The sequence below is a fragment of the Sarcophilus harrisii genome, chromosome 6 (genome assembly GCF_902635505.1).
Source record: "Sarcophilus harrisii chromosome 6, mSarHar1.11, whole genome shotgun sequence".
In the NCBI taxonomy this organism is placed as follows: Eukaryota; Metazoa; Chordata; class Mammalia; order Dasyuromorphia; family Dasyuridae; genus Sarcophilus; species Sarcophilus harrisii.
In genome coordinates, this window is record NC_045431.1 from 212,879,384 (window position 1) to 212,897,461 (window position 18,078).

General features: G+C 34.2%; 1 protein-coding gene across 4 annotated transcripts in view; it reads left to right on the plus strand.

Moving 5' to 3' along the window:
• ANO3 (anoctamin 3) overlaps window positions 1-18,078 on the plus strand; it is a 314,333-nt gene that overhangs the window by 94,392 nt on the left and 201,863 nt on the right. For all 4 annotated transcript variants that reach the window (XM_031942598.1, XM_031942600.1, XM_031942597.1 and 1 more), the window contains one exon: window positions 6,497-6,600. In XM_031942598.1, the coding sequence (XP_031798458.1) occupies window positions 6,497-6,600 (104 nt within the window). The remainder of the gene's footprint in view (window positions 1-6,496; window positions 6,601-18,078) is intronic.

Here is an 18,078-nt window from a genome sequence, read left to right on the forward strand (position 1 = left end):
TTTTTTTTATTTAGTAGCCTTTTATTTACAGGTTATATGTGTGGGTAACTTTACAGCATTAACAATTGCCAAACCTCTTGTTCCAATTTTTCACCTCTTACCCCCCACCACCTCCCCCAGATGGCAGGATGACCAGTAGATTTTAAAATATATTAAAATATAAATTAGATACATAATAAGTATACATGACCAAACTGTTATTTTGCTGTACAAAAAGAATCAGACTCTGAAATATTGTACAATTAGCTTGTGAAGGAAATCAAAAATGCAGGTGGGCATAAATATAGGGATTCAGAATTCAATGTAATGGTTTTTAGTCATCTCCCAGAGTTCTTTCTCTGGGCGTAGCTGGTTCAGTTCATTACTGCTCCATTGGAAATTAGTCCCAAATTCTTAAAAGCCATATGACTCAGGAAACCTAAATTCTGACTGCCTCAGTTTCCTAATCTGTGAAGTGGGAATAATAATAGCATCTATTTCTGAGGATCTTCAGAAAAATAAAATAAGATGATTTTGTTATGTGCTTTGCAAACTATAAAGTATTACATAATGCTAGCTATTATTTAAGCTTTACTATTTTAAAGGCACTGAAAATGAAAGAAAAAAGAAAAATGTTTAGTCTTCATATCTGACAAGTATTTTGTACCAGGAACTTTACTAAGCACTGGTATTCCAAAGACAAATATGAAATGACCCCTGTCCTCAAAGACAAATTTCAATCAGGTAGTCTATCCTGGTAAGGGATGAGGGGAGGGTTGAGAGGTGGGATAGAAGAGGGCTTCTTAAACTTTTTGCACTTGTTCACCACTCTTTGATGAAAAATTTTTACAGGACTCATAAAATATACACATTTTATGTGTATATGTACACATAAAATAGATGTACAAATCAATCATTTACTGATATGTTATAATTTCATGATCCCTCACATTCAGTTAGACAACCCCATGTGGAGTTGCAACCTACTGTTTCAGGAGCTTTGGACAAGAGTACTAGAGGAGTACAGGACCAATAGTGTTGGGCTTTTTTCATTGTATTTTGGTTATGAGATTTATAGGAATCATTTTGTCTTTTTTGACTTTAAGACATATGCTCACTGATTCTTTTCCTCTATAGGGGGAAATTCAAGGGAGACAAAAATAGATTTAGTAAAGGGTGTGGGAATTGCAATTTAGATGTAGAAAAAGGACCTTGGAAGTCATTTGGTTCAATTTCCTCATTTCACAGTTAAGAAAACTGAGGATGAGAAATATGAAGTCACTCATGCAAAGTCACATGACTACTAAGTGTCACAATCAGCATAGAAGCTGAGGTCTCCTAACTCAAATTCATATATGGAACCAGCTGTTCCATGGTATCTATAGTTAAGGGGAAGATCTTCAGGTGCCAGAAATCTTCAGAACCTCTTAGCCAACATGAAAACGCCTGACAGTAGTAAATACTAAAAAGTATTTTCCTTCTAGCAGGATTATTGGTCAAAAATATTGGTGATTATTTTGTTTTATTCATTTTTAGCTCTTTGGCATATGTAATCACAATAAGCATCAAGTCCAAGAAAATAAGTGAGACCATGTTTTCTCATTTATAAAAAGAATCAATTTGCCTAAAAGATATACATGAATCATTGTAGATTTAAACTTATTAAATTGAATCTATTTAAATCTGTTTTAAAAGAGAATGACTATTTTCCTTTTTTAAATATTATTTTTAACATTTTCCTTTTTCAATTTTGAGTTCCAAATCCTCTCAGTCCCTCCCACCACTCCCCTGCTCACTGAGAAGAAAAGCAAAATGATATCAATTATACATGTGGGATCATGCAAAACATACTTGCATATTGGCCTTATCACAAAAAAGTAAAAATAAAACCAAAAAATTAAGAAAAGTATACTTCTAGTTTGTACTCAGAATTCATTAGTTTTCTCTCAGGAGGTAGATAGCAGTTTTTCATTATGAGTTCTTTGGAATTGTTTTGTATCATTGTATTGATTAAAGTAACCAAGTTTTTCACAGCTCAGCATTACAATATTGCTGTTCCCGGGCACAATGATTTCCTAGTTGCCACTTCACTCTGCATCAGTTATTGTTTACATATGTTACATATGCATATATAACATAAGTCTTGCGGTGTTGGTTTGTTTTTTTAATTTTTGATGATGTTTTGTTTTTTAAATCACCCTTATCTTTTCTTATAAGGCAGTGCTACTCTCTCATAATTAAAATTACCATATATAGTGTTCAGTCATTTTTTTTTAAATTGATGGACATCTCTTTAACTTCCCATTCTTTACCACTAACAAAAGAAGTAGCTATGATTTTTTTATATATAGAGCTTCTTTTCCTTTTAAAAAATCTTGTTGAGGTGCAGATCCAGTAGTGGTGTTTGGGCCTCAAGGGCTATGCACAGTTTAATAGCCCTTTTAGCATAGTTCCAAATTATTTTCCAGAATGGTTGGATAAGTTCACAATATCACCACAGTTTATTAATGTACCTACTGACCCTCATCCTGTCCAGCATTTGTCATTTCTGATAGATTTGAGATGATACATCAGAGTTGTGTTAATTGCATTTCTACAATCAATAATTATTTAGAGTATTTTTCACGTCACTTTAATTGCTTCTTTTGAAAACTGCCTGTTCATATATTTGACCATCAGTAAATTGGTAAATGGCTTTAAAAAATAAATTTGATACAGTTCCACACACAGTATATATTTGAAAAATGGGGCGTTTATTAGAGAATTTAAGATATTTTTGTCAGTCCATTGTCTATTGTACTTTTTAGCAAAATATAGTTTCTCTAATTATCTTATGTATGCTTTTGCTTTGTCTGAGATCATGACTTCTACCTGCCTTAAAAAATAAATCTTGATTTTTGATCCATTTTGCTATCCACTTCCATTTTATGGGTAAGCTCATCTCATTCACATTCACAGTTATGATTGTTAACTATATTTACTTCCATCCTATTTTCTTCTATTTACTTTTTTTTCTTTCTTTTTTTCCTGTCACTTCTCAGAAGTCTGTTTTGTTTCTGACTGATACCTCCTGTAATAAGCCCTTCCTTTTATTACACTCTCCCACATTTCTTATTCCCTTACTATCTTATTAGGTGAGAGATTTCTATACCCAACTGAATTGTGTATATAAATACACAATCTATCTTTGAACCAATTTAGATGAGAATGAGATTCAAGAATTGCCTATCAGCACCACAACCTCAGAAATTTCCCTCTACTATAAAAACTTTTCTTTGTATTACTTTTTTTATTAGATAATTTTGCCTACTTTTCTTTTTCCTCCTTTTCCCAGTGCATTCCTATTTTTCAACCCTTCATTTTTTTTGGAGGGACATTATCCCAACAAAATAGATTCAACTTTCTTTCTATAGAAATTCCTTGTAACTGCCTTATAATGATAAAGATTTTAGGTGTTATGTGTATCATCTTCCCATATAGTAATGCAAATAGCTTAACTTTATTGAGTCACTTATTGGCAAATTCAAGATTTTAGGCTTAACCTTTAACACTTTTTAGGTCTGTGTTTGAATGTGATATTTTCTATTCACCTCTGGAATTTTCATCAGAAATGCTTTAAAATCCTCTATTTCATTAAATATTTACTTTTCACCCTGAAAGATTAAACTCAACTTTGCTTTTATTCTTAGTTAAAGTTTAGTTGTGTTTTTTTTTTTGCCTTCAAGAATATCTTATTCCAAGCTCTAATCCTTCAATTTGAAAAGCTATTAAATTCATGTGATACTGACTGTAGTCCCACAATATTTGAATTGTTTCTTTTTGCTGCTTGCAATATTTTCTCCTTGACCTGGAAACTCTGGGGTTTGACTACAATATTCCAGGGAGTTTTCACATCGATATTTTTTCAGAAAGGGATTAGTTGATTATTTCAATTTCTATTTGAACTCCTGGATGTAAGATACAGGGGCAGTTTTCCTTAATACTTTCATGAAATATGATATCTAGATTCTGCTTATCATGGTTTTCAGGTAGTCCAATAAATTTTTTATTTATCAAGTTTACTGCAAATTGAGTAGATGTCCATCAGTTGGTGAATGGCTGAGTACCTTATAGTGTATGAGTATAATGGAATATTATTGTCCTATAAGAAATGATGAACAGGCTGAACTCAGAAAAGCTTGGGAAGATTTACATGAACTGATGATGAATAAAGTAAGCAGAGTTAAGATAGTATTGCATGTGATGATCAACTTTGATGGACCTGGTTCTTTTCATAATAAAGTGATTCAAGGAATCCCAATAGACTTGTGATAGATAGATTTACATATGAATTCTACCAAATATTTAAAGAACAGTTAATTCCAATGTTATGCAAACTATTTGGAAAAATAGGGAAAGGAACAGTCCTACCAAATTCCTGTAATGACAGATATGGTGCTGATACCCAACCCAGGTAGAGTCAAAAACAGAAAAAAATTAATCATAAGCCAATTTCCCTAATGAATATTGATGCAAAAATCTTAAATATTAGCAAAGAGATTAGAAGTTATCACCATGAAGTAGAATTACTTAAAATGATCAGTAGCATCTATCTAAAACCATCAGCAAGCATCAGATGTAATGGGGATAAATTAGAACCATTTCCAATAAGATCAGGGGTAAAACAATCACTATCACTGTTACTATTCAATATTGTATTAGAAATATTAGCTTTAGCAACAAGAGAAAAAAATTAAAGGAATTAGACTGGGTAATAAAGAAATCAAATTATCATTCTTTCTAGATAATGTATTTAGAGAATCGTAGAAAATCAACTAAAAAAACTACTAGAAACAATTCACTTTTTATTGTTGTTGCTTACTTGTTTATTTTTTAATTTTTTTCATATTTTCCCTTTTGACCTTATTTTTTATTGCACAACATGATGAATATGGAAATATGTTTAGAAGAATTGCACATGTTCAATCTGTAGCAGATTGCTTGCTCTCTTGGGAAGGGGGGAAGAGGGAAGGAGAAAAATTTGGAATGCAAGATTTTTCAAAGATCAATGTTGAAAGATATCTTTGCGTGTATTTGAAAAAATAAAATACTATTGAAAAAATCTTAAAAGAGGAAAATTAATTAATTATTTTTCTTTCCTTGATCTATTTTCCAGGTGAGTTGTTTTTTTGATGAGATTATTCACATTTTTTTCTCTTTTTTCATGTTTTTGACTTCTGTTTTTTTTTTTTTTTTTTTTTTTTTTTTTTTTTTTTGATATATCATAGCCATTAGCCTCCAATGACCAATTCTAGTTTTTAAGGAATTGTTTCCTTCAGTGAACTTTTTCTATATAACCAATTCAACTTTTTAAGATATTTTCTTCAGTAATTTTGTGTCTTTTTTACCCATCCATTAATTCTCTCTTCATAATTTGCTTGTATCTTTCTCATTTTTTCCCCAATTTTCCTCTACTTATCTCTGAGTTTATCTTCTAGGAATTTTTAGTGGGCTTTGGTCCAATTAACATTTTTTTCTTTAGGATTTACATATAACTGGCTTCATGTTGTCATCTCAAGTTTGGATCTGTTTTCCCTGACACCATAATAGCTTTTTTAGGGTCAAGTTCTTTTTTTTATCATTGCTCATTTTTTCAGTATTTTTCTTGACTTTGAACTTTGTTTTAAAATGATACTCTGCTCATCTCAGAGTGGAAAGTTACTTTCCCAAACTTCAGGCTTTTTCATACTGCTGTTTTCAGACCTAGTTCTGGATATTTACAAGTTTTTCAGAGCTTTTAAGTTGGTATGATCCAAAAAGAAATGTAATCACTGATTTCCTGGTCTGTGTTCTGTTTTTTATCCTGGAAGGGTCCCTGTTCCCCTGAAAAAAGTAGCAGTGCTCCTCTCTGTATTGGAACTGTAACCAGAGCCCTTGTTCCCTTATGGCTGACCATAAGTGTTCCTCTCCATCATGGAACTACAATCCAGAATTATATGTGGGCAATAAAATGTCAAACACAAAGTGTTATATCCAATGCCAGAAAAGGGTCCCCTGTAATTTCTTTCTGACCATTTGTCTGACCTTCTTATTAGTTCTAGGCTGAGAATATCCAAAAGTCACAGCTGTCTCTGAGGCCCATCACTGTTGCTGCTACCATGTGTGCCGTTGGCACTTGCCCCCAGTATCACAGGCCTTTCCTAATGACCTTCCACATTTTCTTAGGCTGGAAAAAAATCTCATTCTAGTCTTTTGTTGCTTCTGTCATTCCAAAATTTGATTTGAGGAGCTAAAAGTTGCTTGGAGGGGAATGTTAAGAGAGTTCAGGTTGGCAACAGACTGTAATTCATCATCTTGACTCTATCCTTGAGTATTATTATTTTCTATCCCAGTAATAAAAAGAAAATTTGGAGGGAGAGGCATTCAAAAGAACTTTCTAAGCTACTAAGCAGCTATTCCCCCACCCAATTAGATTCCACTTGTTCCAAATAATTAGGTACATTAACAGTAGAAAAATTAATTTGACCTTTTTTTTCAGATGTTGGAAAAGATAGTTGTATAGAAGATTCTGAACATGGTACTGACGAAGCTCAACTCATCAAAGCCAAGGTCATCATAAGAAAACCAGAGACAATGACTAAGGTATGCATTAATGTCAAGTAGGAGTGAGTTTCCTAATGTTTAAACCAGGATCTGCTATGTCATCACTTTTTAGTTCTTTCCAAGATCACTTAAGGTCACAAGGGATGATTGGTTTAAAAGTAGAAGACGAATATGGAAAGGGAATTTAAAATCATTAAGGGAGTTGTAAGGGAATGGTTTCTCTGGTTGTTCAGTCATTTCAGTTGTGGCTGATTCTTCATTACTCCATTTGAGATTGTGTCAGCAAAGATGCTGACATAGTTTGCCATTTCCTTCTCCAACTCATTTTACAGATGAGGAAACTGAGGCAAACAGGGTTAAATGAGTTTCCCAGGGACACAGAGGTAGTAAGTGTCTGAGTCCAGATTTCAGCTTTGATTGTCCTGATTCCAGGCTCTGCATTCTATCCACAGCAATACATGTTTGGGAAGGCAACCTTTTTTCAATTCTTGATTTCAACTTCCATGTCAATAGCTCTTCTCTGTATTAGTTGATAAAATCAAATACTTGGAGGGATAATTTATATCTTTGTAAAATGCATGTGTCAATCAAATAAACAAACAGCAATCATTTATTATCTTCTTTATGCCAAGTATTTTAGTAGGCCCTGAGGAAACCAAAGCAAACAGGATACAGTCTCTGCACTTGTCAGAGATGATATACAAAGGATCCATGTTGAGGAAGGTTTTACATTAGTTGTCCTCTGTGAGCCCTTGCAACTTCTATAAAATTCCAGTGGTACACATTGTGAATTTTACAGAGAGAGACAACAGTCTAGTCCTTGGTATCATGTCATCTTTGGATATTTATCTGCTGGATTAGTGAGCTCCCTGGCATTTTTTTTAGCTACCACACTTAGCACAGAGCCTATTACATAGTAGGCACTTAATAAAAGTTTGTTGATTGACAGAGCCTTCATTTCCCAAGAAATTTATACCTGGAAGGTAAATGAGCAATACTAATAACTTGATTTCAATTCTTCCTGAGCATCAAAGATCCTGTTTCCACATATAAATGATTCTACTTTTATTTATTCTCTTTATTAGTTATAGAAGATTTTTGTTAGAAATACTATCTTAAGTTTCAAAAGTCAAAGGTCAAATTTCAATATTTTAAACACAGGGAAGTTCGAGGAAATAACTTTTCCCTGATAGCTCCTTTTTATTAAATTTGAGTATAAGGATCAGATCATCAGCTTCAGTTTATTTGCACCCAAACCTAGCTGGGCAAAACGGTATGCTCTACCATGTGGTTTGCCTATGGGTCTGTTTCTTGGCTAGCTAAGTCAAGTGTTTATTGATGACTTAGTACGTGTCTTATATTGCTTTTTGCAGAGAAAGATAAATTTTTCTCCCCATCCTCAAGGCTCTTAATATCTAATTTACCTTACCACTTAATGCTTTTTTTCTCTACTCAAATCATCCTCTAATTCAGTGTTATCAAACTTTCCATACTTAAGAAACTCTACTGGTACCTAGAAAACCACATATAAACATTATTTAAGATCGTTTATATTTTTAAATTTATTTTTGTTTGTTTTCAATTTCCATTTTAATCCAGTTGAGACCACACTAGGAAGGAGTATTGTTAGCTATGGTCTGGGGATTTGACACCTGTATATAGCAAAATCTTTTCCTTAATGTGAAAGTCTAATCATTTCATTCATTTCCTAGTAAATTTCAATGGTATCCAATCACCTTTTGGATCAAATATACATTCTGAAGTTTGGCATATAAAGTCTTTTGTTACCTGATTCCAAAGTATCACTTTTCAGTCTAATTCAGCACATACATACATCCCTTCCTTAGACACCCTTTGGTCCATTAAAATTTGGTTTACTTATTATTTCTTATAGGCAGTATACATTTTTCATCTCTGTGGCTTTGAATAGAGACTGTCCCTTTTATCTTAAATACATTGCCTCCTCATCTCCATATTTTAAAACTCCTAGTCACCTTCATGAATAAAATTAACTGAAGTTTTCTACATGCAACTTTTCCTGGTCCCACACACTGGTAGTACCCTCACTCCCCAAATTAATTCATATCAATAATCTATCTATATATGTCTGTGTTTTCTCCTCCAATTAAAAGTAATTAGTTTGAGAACCAAGACCAATTTACTTTTATGTGCTTATGACACTAGCAGTACATAATAGGCATAATTGATTGAGCCTCAATATGAGAGAGATGCATTAAGGTCATATGGTGGCTATTAAGTTTCAGAGGTAGAAGATCCTAACCCATAAGAGATAATCAATAATGCATGACTAATTGATAACTTACTTAGAGAACAATGTAAGAATAGTAAAGGGATTGAAAATCTTACCCTAGACTCATATGGAACCTAAGTTAAAGTCCCATCTCCTGTGCCCAGAGACATAGCTCATTACCTTTGTAAGCCTCATTTCTATAGCATCAATAAGATAAGGTACCATGTGTTACCTGATAGACAATGGGGTCCAAGACTCTTAGACTGTGAATATGAGTAGGATTCTGCAAGTCTTAAAACATTATGTTGTAATTCTGTCTTTTTAACAGACAGGCAAGCAGGCAATATTGGGAATAAGTATTCTATCCCCATCCTCTAGAGCTTGTAGCAAGGAATTGTTCAGTCCTTGCAGGTCATGTCTAGATAGTGTCTCAGCACTAATTAAAATGCTTTGGGAGATGCAGTGGCCATTGGGCATCTAAACCTCCTGCCTCTCTACTATATATCAAGTGATACCCATTTGTCAACCACACATAAATGTCTGATATTCAAATCTGAGCTGTAAGCTGTGATAAATGGTAGCTATTTTCTGGGTCTATAAATCCAGGCCCATGCTTAAGCCAAATAGATCCCTAAAATCAAGGAGAGATGCTTTATGAGAGGTGGGAGGATGAGAGGCGATGGTAGGAATTGATACTTATTTGGTTTTGACCCTGAATTCCCTCCAACAATACCCAATTCAATAAGCCCTGCTGATTTAGAGTTTTACATTTTGTTGATGACTCAGCCTTCCTTTTAGGAGTATCCTTGATTTTCCTGGACTGTGAGGCAAGGATGCCCTCAGGAAGCGGTTCAGGCTGTCTATCCTAACCTAGAAGGACATGAGCCAGTACTTAGGGAATTGTGGTGACTGGTGGCAGCTATGAGTATTGCTATTACTGGTTTTACAAAAGTAATTCCTTCCCTTGCCATCAGTCTGTCAGTGAATATTGGTTCTGGATGGCCAGAATCTGGATGCTGTGAGATCACGATTAAAAGAGAGCAAAAAAAAAAAAAAAAAAAAAATGAGAAGACAGATCCGTGTCAGATCTGTCTGGAATCCTTCATGTTGGAACATAAATTATCTATCCTAAGAGGCACAGTAGACAGAGTACTGGACCTAGAGTCAGGAAGATGAGTTCAAATTCTGCCTTAGTTAATTACAAGGTTCTTGGCTATGTGCAAATCATTCACTATCAACTTGTTTCCTCATCTGCAAGATGTATGTAATAATATAGCCCCTACCTCTCAGAATTGTTAGAATCAAATGAGCCAATGCATGTAAAGTGATTGGCGAGCTTTAAGACACCATATAAATGCTGGCTATCATTCCATGATAATGGAAAGTATATTGTATTTGTAGTTAAAGTACTTGGGTTTGATTCGTGTTCCTAATATTTACTACTTGTATGAATTTTGATAAGTTTACAAAATTAAGTGATTGAGCTGGCTGCTATATTGCTCCCTTCCAAGGTCTCAACTCTTGATCAGCAGTGAGAATGAGCTTATATGTGGGTATACCCAATGCCCAAGTGTCCTAAATGCAATATTCTGGAGGTTCTTTAAGGTGACAGGGAAACCAAACCATATTATACGAGTCACTAAGGTTAGTCAAGGAAACAGTCATAAAATATATTAAAGCATAAGGAGGTGGCTCAGTAGCAAGTGGCTAAAATTCTGGGCTTGGATTCAGGAAGACTTAAATTCATATGCCATCTCAGGTACTTTCTAGTTGTATAGTCCTGATCTCTGTAAACCTGCAAGTGCTATATTTGTGACTCTGGGTAAGTTACTTAATTTTAAATATCTTAAATGTAAATCACTTTAATCTCTTAATAATACCTTAATGTTACTTCACAGTGTTGTTCTTAGAATCAGATGAGATAACAGGTGAGGCTCTTTGCAAACCTAAAAATACCATGTAAATATAAAAAATATAACGTATAGTGAGATGATTCTGGTTAGTTCCAATGATCTTGTGATAGGGAGAGCCATCTGTACCCAGCAAGAGGACTGTGGGGACTGAGTGTGGATCGCAATGTATTCTTTTCACCTTTTTGTTGTTGTTTGCTTACTTTTTGTTTCCTTTCTCCTTTTTTCCTTTTTGATCTGATTTTTCTTATGCAACATGATAATTGTGGAAATATGTATAGAAGAATTGCACAGTTAACTTATATTGGATTGCTTGTCATCTGGGGAAAGGGTGGGGGGAAAGAAGGAAGAAAGAAATTTGGAACACAGGGTTTTGCAGAGGTGAATGTTGAAGACTATCTGTGCATATATTTTGAAAGTAAAAACCTTAAAATATAAAATAATAATAATAAAATCACTATTATTATATATGAAGAGTCATCATGTAAAAGAAAAATGGCAAAAACAGAATTAACTTACTCTCTTTGGTCAAAGAGGGCAGAACCAGTACAGAGATAAGACAGATAATCATCTTTAGAGACACTCATTTATGAAAGAGACCATTTCATATACCCAGAGAGCTTTAAGCAGAATCTGCATAGCCACTTATTAGTGACATTGGAATAGAAGAGATTAATTCCTCAGACAGGGCCTTGAACTAGATGACTTGAAAAGTCTCTTCCAGCTGTCACATCTTATTATTCCTTGTAGCTCTCTGATCACCCAGTAGGTGCAGTAACATATTTTCCTTGGTTCCCTGTTTTTCTTTAGAAACAATACTCTGTGTCCGTGGATGATATCTTTGTTTTCTGGTAAACTCAGTGGTTTTCTCAAAATGTACAGGATGGATACTTGAATGTTTGCTTTCCTGTCATAATTCTCCCCTGATAATCCTGACTGGAGGCAGGTGGATTTTCCTTTAGGGAGATGATTCTACAGTCTGGTAGTTGCTTCTTACAAAGAAAAATTATCTGTCTGCCAACCAAGGAGTCTTGCCTTATCTAAAATCTGACATCCTAAGCTGGATCTTGTGCTTTTTTCCCTATTGTCTGTCTTCTAAAATTTCAGCCAATTGTATTAATTTATTTTTTTTAATTCAGCTGGGTAACACATTGGATAGAGTTCTGGGCTGGGAGTCAGGGAAACTCATCCTTGTGGTAAAAATAATTTTTAAAAATCTGCATAATTTTGTTTTGTTTTTCTCTTTTCCTTTGAACTTTCCGGCAATTCACCCACCTGGAGATATTATTAGTTTATTTTAATTGTATTTATTGCTAAGTGCTTGCATATAATTGACAAGTGATGCAATTTCATTAATACTTTAATGAAGATTAATGAGATGATAAGGCACTTTTTGAAAATGGCCTCCTAAGATCATAGCAAATCCCCAAGAAGAAATGCCTGACCAACTTGAGGATATCATATAGCTCCTAGCAGCAGGCTCAGCCATAAATAATGGCATATGGGGTCTGGATCACAGATGTTGCTTTTGAAACAGATTTTGGTATTGAGCATCCCCACAAAAAAAAAAAATATATATATATATATATATATTTATATATTTATATATATATATATATATATATATATATATATATATATCTAACTTGATGTCATGCCCATAGGCATATTTATAACAATTGGATGAGCCAAGTTCATTAAAACAGTTTAATATAAAATTATTTAACTAGTTATTAATCTTTCAGGTTATGTGAAAGAACCTATCAGTAATTATTCAGACAAGCAAATATGACCCCAGACTTGATTATTGGAAACATAGAATTCCCTCAGATTGCAAAGAATATTTTTTTCCTCATATTTCTAAAATCAGTTATATACATAATATATATCTTGGGTGTGGACAGACCATGAGAAGAGGGAGCAATCATCTGCTTACCTAGAGTATCTAGCCAATGAAGAGATAGAGATTCAAATCCTACCAATCCAACATCCTGTTTGCTAAACTGTGCTGCCTTTTGCTTTTTCTTTGGTGTTCCTAACTGGTTATTCTTCACTCTAAATCGTACTCTTCTCAAGTTCTCAAGGAATTCCTAAAACTGGAAGTCTGATTGCATCACTGACCTCAATAGATTGAAGTGGCTCCCTATTACCTACAGGATGAAATAAAGTCCTCTGTTAGCCATGTAATGCTTTTTTCAATGTGCTCTCCCCTAACTTTTGCTATTTTTACAGGTTCTTCTCTATTTACCTTGAGATGCATGTACAGTGATCCAGTGATCACTATTTGCCACCTATGATGTCTTCTGAACCCCAAATGCTCAACTTCCTTATCTTAGCCTCTTTGTTCTTCCCTGGTTTCCTTCAAGACTTAGTTCAAATCCAGCCTTCTGTAAAAAAGTCACTCTCATTCTACCTGACTATTCTCTCTGACATCTTTCCATCTGTTCTGTATATGTCTTTTCATATTTAGTTATTTACATGTTGTGTCCAAGAAAAATATGATAACATTGAGGGCAGGGACTTTTTTTGGCTTTTCTTTGAATTGTAGCACATAGCACAGTGTCTGGCACACAGCAGAAAGATAGTGTTTGGTGACTGACTGAGTACTGAGCTACCTACAGTGTGAACTAATTATGTAATCACACTTGGGATTGTTTTGTTTTTTATTTTTTCTTAAAAAGTTATATAACTTTATTAAAAAAATATGAAATCCATTCTAGCCCATAGGTCATACAGAAATAGATGGCAAGCCAGATTTGATCTGTAATTTGCTAACTCCTGTTCTATAGAAACAATATCTCCAAAAATTTGAAAAGTTATCAAATGAAAGAGAAAATGGAAGAGAGGCTGGAGAGGGAGCTGTGTGAGCTCATAACCAGAGAGGGATTGCCTTAAAAGGAGATTTATCCAAAGCTAATAAAGACTGGTTGAACTCCTCCATTGAAAACAAACTCCTTCCTACTGATGCAAAGAATCTATTAACTCCTTCATAAATGTTGTTAATGAGCTCTGTCCTTCAAATGCAGGTTGAATGAGTTGAGTTCTCAAGTCCCTTCCAAAGCTAAAAACCTATTATATGATATTAGATTAGGATGATTTAACATGATAATGAGCTTGTTAATAATAGTTGGCATTTATATGGTTCTTAAACTTTGCAATTACCTCTAGGATAAAATATAAACTTTGGTTTACTTTTAAAGCTTTGTACCATTTGGGCCTAACCTGCTTTCCTTGATCTACTAGACCCAACGTAAAAGGATGTCCATTTCATACCCTGTGTCCCGTCCCAAAAGATGTACTCGATTCCTCACTCATGATTCTCTATATTGGTTTCTGTGCCTTTTCACTGTCTCTCTCACATTCCTGGAATATATTCTTTCCTTCCCTCCACTTCGTGTGTTCTCACTCATCTTTAGCACACAAATCTGGCCACATCTACTGCTTGAAGCTTTTCCTAATATCTCCCCTACCAGTATTGCCCTCTCTCCCAAACTACTTTTTGTTTACCTATTTGTTTATATTTGTACCATATATATTTTATATATACTTGTTTACCCTTCCTCACCCACCTCCTGCTTTCAAATGTAAGATCCTTTTAATCAATGATTTGTTTATTTTTTGTACTTGTATCCTGAGGGATATTTCAATTGACTTGATAAATAGATAGCACTTAAGTATGTGTGATTAATTTTCTCATTTGTTCTTTATAATGATCCCTGTGAAGTAGAAATTAGAGATATTATTATGATGCTTTTATAGATAAGGAAACTGAGGCTTAGAGGTTATTTGATCATCCATGATCATATAACTGTTTATTATCAGGGGCATGATCTGAACTTGTGCTTTTGGATTCCATTTTTTAGATCCTCTCTCTGTTCTGCTTCTTCTAAAATGAAAAGATATCTGAATTGTGCTGTAGTTAGGAAATGAGTTAAAATAATTAGAATAATATTATTCTTGAAAAATTGATGACATTTTCAACTTGTTCATTTAAAAAAGCCCTAAGTTGGTTTTGTTGGTATCTGAATTTCTCACAGGACATTTAGGAATCTAATCTTAGTATCTCAAGAATTGTTTATCATGCTTGTTTTGCAGATTTGTAAATACGTTCCTTTTAGAACTCCATTGTCTCAAAGCACAGGTACAAGATAATACTCTTTTAAAAATATATATATATATGTGTGTCTCTATATATATATATATAGAGAGAGAGACACACATATATATAAAACCAGCCAACATTTGTTACAGTCTCTTAAAGTCCTCATTTTTAATGAGAAACTTATTCTCTGAAGTTTCACAAGGAGCAGTTATGTAGAAATAACAGGAGGAAAGATGCACACAAACCAGGACCCTTCCCCAAAACATTTCATTGCCCCATTTGGACCATTGCCAGTCCTTCTTGCTATTGGACTCCAATGCTTCTGAAGGAAAGAATGAGGATGATGACTTTGTGCTCTCAAATCCAATTTGTGCCCAAGTCAAGAATATCATCCTTATGATGTCTTTGACCTTCTTTGAGTACGAAGGATGAACAACAATCCTTGTCCCAAGTTCACTGTAAAAAAGCAAACAAACCCAATATTGGGAATGTGAAAACAGCTTTGTGGCTGATCTCAAGAAAGCAAATGAAATATATATATATATATATATTTTTTTTTTCTCTTTTCTTTTTTTTCTTCCATGAAAAGAAAAAGTATCGATTAGAGCTTTTTTTGTTTGTTTTCTTCTCAATAGCTTAGCTGAATGCTCCTGTTCTGCAAAGTTCAATAACTATTTCAGTTATTGAGTAAAAGGAAAGGAATGACTCTTAACTTAAACATTATGGTGCTAACACTCACCTCTATAATTAAGCTTCTTTTTGTTGCTTACCTATATTGACTTTATTAAAACTGCTTTAATTTTATGTATTACTTCCTTTTAGCTCTCTTTGTTTTGCTCTGCATTATCTAATATGAGCCTTCCTATGTTTCCTGAACTTCTTTATATACAGTATTCCTTCTGGGGTTGTGATATTGAGGGATGATTTCTAAGACAACTGAGCAAATAATGAAACTCTAGTAATAGTCTTGAATAGTAATGTGGTAAGTAGTAAGCTTCTTGTGACCAGGGACTCTGTATGTTGTTGTTGCTATTGTTGTCATTGGTTTACAACCTCAGCACCTAATACATTATGGAGTGGGGGTGGTGTGATGCAGATCTTTAAAGAAAATTTTGGGAATTATTTGTGCTCAAACTCTAAAGATGTAGATTCATGATTTATGAACCCATCAACAAATTTTATGTAGCTGGTTAGGTGCCTGATATTTGTAACTAGCTATTTTTACAAGTGTAACTAATACTTTGAATAATTAAGAGACTTAGCAATGATCATGAGGGCAATATGTTAACAGGAAGATTTGAACCCAAGTTTTCCTGACATTAAGTCTAGTCCTCTTATCTCCATCACAGGCTTCCTCTCATCTTGCACGTGCTAGATTTGTTGAATACAATGGCATTATTACGAGTTGGAATATCCTAGCATTATATAGAATTCAATAATGGAATTAAACTCTATTTGAGGATAGAGAGGGTTTTTTTAGTCACTGGTAGTAACTAGTCATCCAAGAGAGGCCGAGTGATCACTTGGTGAAGGGATTCATGCTCCAGGTTAAAAGAAATTAAACAACTCACCTCCTCCATTTTATTTTTCATCTCTGTAACAGATTACCCCCTTCTTAATAATTTACTCATACCAGAATCAATTTTGGTAGTTATGTGGAAAACAGATTGGGAAAGCAAAGAGAGGGAGACAGGGAGACTAATTTGGAAGTCATTTCAGTTGTCTAGACCAGAGGTGAAAGAGAACTTAGTTTAAAGTGATGATTCAATGAACAACAACAACAAAAAAGAGCTGTTCAAAAAATGGCATAACAGTAAAATTAGCAAGAAGTTGAACATGAATAAATGTGTGGGGTGAGGGAAATGAAAGAAACAAGGATGATTGATCAGGTTGAGAAGCTGGGTAAATAGAAGGATCATGGTATTTAAAATAGAAATGAGGAAGCTGGTCGAGAAAGCAGGGGGAGAAGTGGAAAGCTAATGTGATTATGAGATGGAGCTACCCTTTCATTTGCTGGGATCTAGGCTTCAGTTTCTGAATATTTTTCTGAATATATAATATATTTTATGGTCCAGAATGGAAAATCACCATTTATGTATATTCCAGAGCTACAGTCCTTTCATCAGCACACTAATAAGCATTTTAGCAGTTGTGATACCTGTTTTCTTCATATTCAAAGGGAATTATCAATAATCAGCATTAATCACTACTGAAATATACTTATGGGTTGCCATACTTCTTAAATAAAGACTGAACTTGGAATGTTGATACTAGAATAAACAACTTGAAAAAACTTAGACCCAGGAGCATATGTCCTATTTAAGTAAAACTTGCTGACGTGTTCTAAGACCGAATCCTACACATGATGCTGGCATTTCATTAACTGAGTATCTCTTAAGGAGGCCTTATTTTCCCAAACAATTTTATCTTAGCAAGTTATATTGTAAGCATCATAAAAATAATGGACTTGAATTCTGACTTCCACTCTGATTAACATTGTGACCTTCAATAATAACAATAATGAGATAATAACATTTTGATCACCTTTTAAAGGTTTAGCGTTAACAAAGCACTCCCTCCTAATAACCCTATGAGGAAGGAAAGGGAAGATTTATTACATCCTCTATTGATGAATAAACTGAGTCATTGATGAGTAAACTGATTTTCCCCTGGCTTCACAGTTATGGTCATATTTCAGCCAAAATTCTTATCAGGCTCTTCCCACTCCAAGTGTAGTGTTTTTCCACCAGACCATGGGGCCTCTGGAGAGATTATATGAGGTCCAGAGAGAGAAAATGAGTGTCTTACATTGGCCTTCAAAGCTTCAGTGTCCTCAGCTACAAAAATAGGGAAAATAATATCTCACTTTGCAGTTGTAGGAGACATTCCAAAAATCCAAGAGTACCTTAGAAATGTAAAGTATTACTCTGTACATCATTAATGACATCCAAGGCGTGTTTTCCTTGAATTCAATTTATTACCTTCTACACTGCTGTTCATCCCAGTGAGGGCTGATCATTTCCCTAATGGCACAAAGAAACATTTACCTCAGACTTTGGAATCTTTCCATGTGTCGTGGAGGGAGCGTCTTTGTAGCAGAGATTCAGGAACCTATCTACAATTAGCCTATTTGAACACAATTTGTGGTTTGTGTTCTAAATTGGATGAGTAGATATAGAATGCATTTCTAGTTCTTTATTTTATTGAGTACCGAATTTGTGTAGAGTGTATAGATAAGGAAATGCCCAACCACA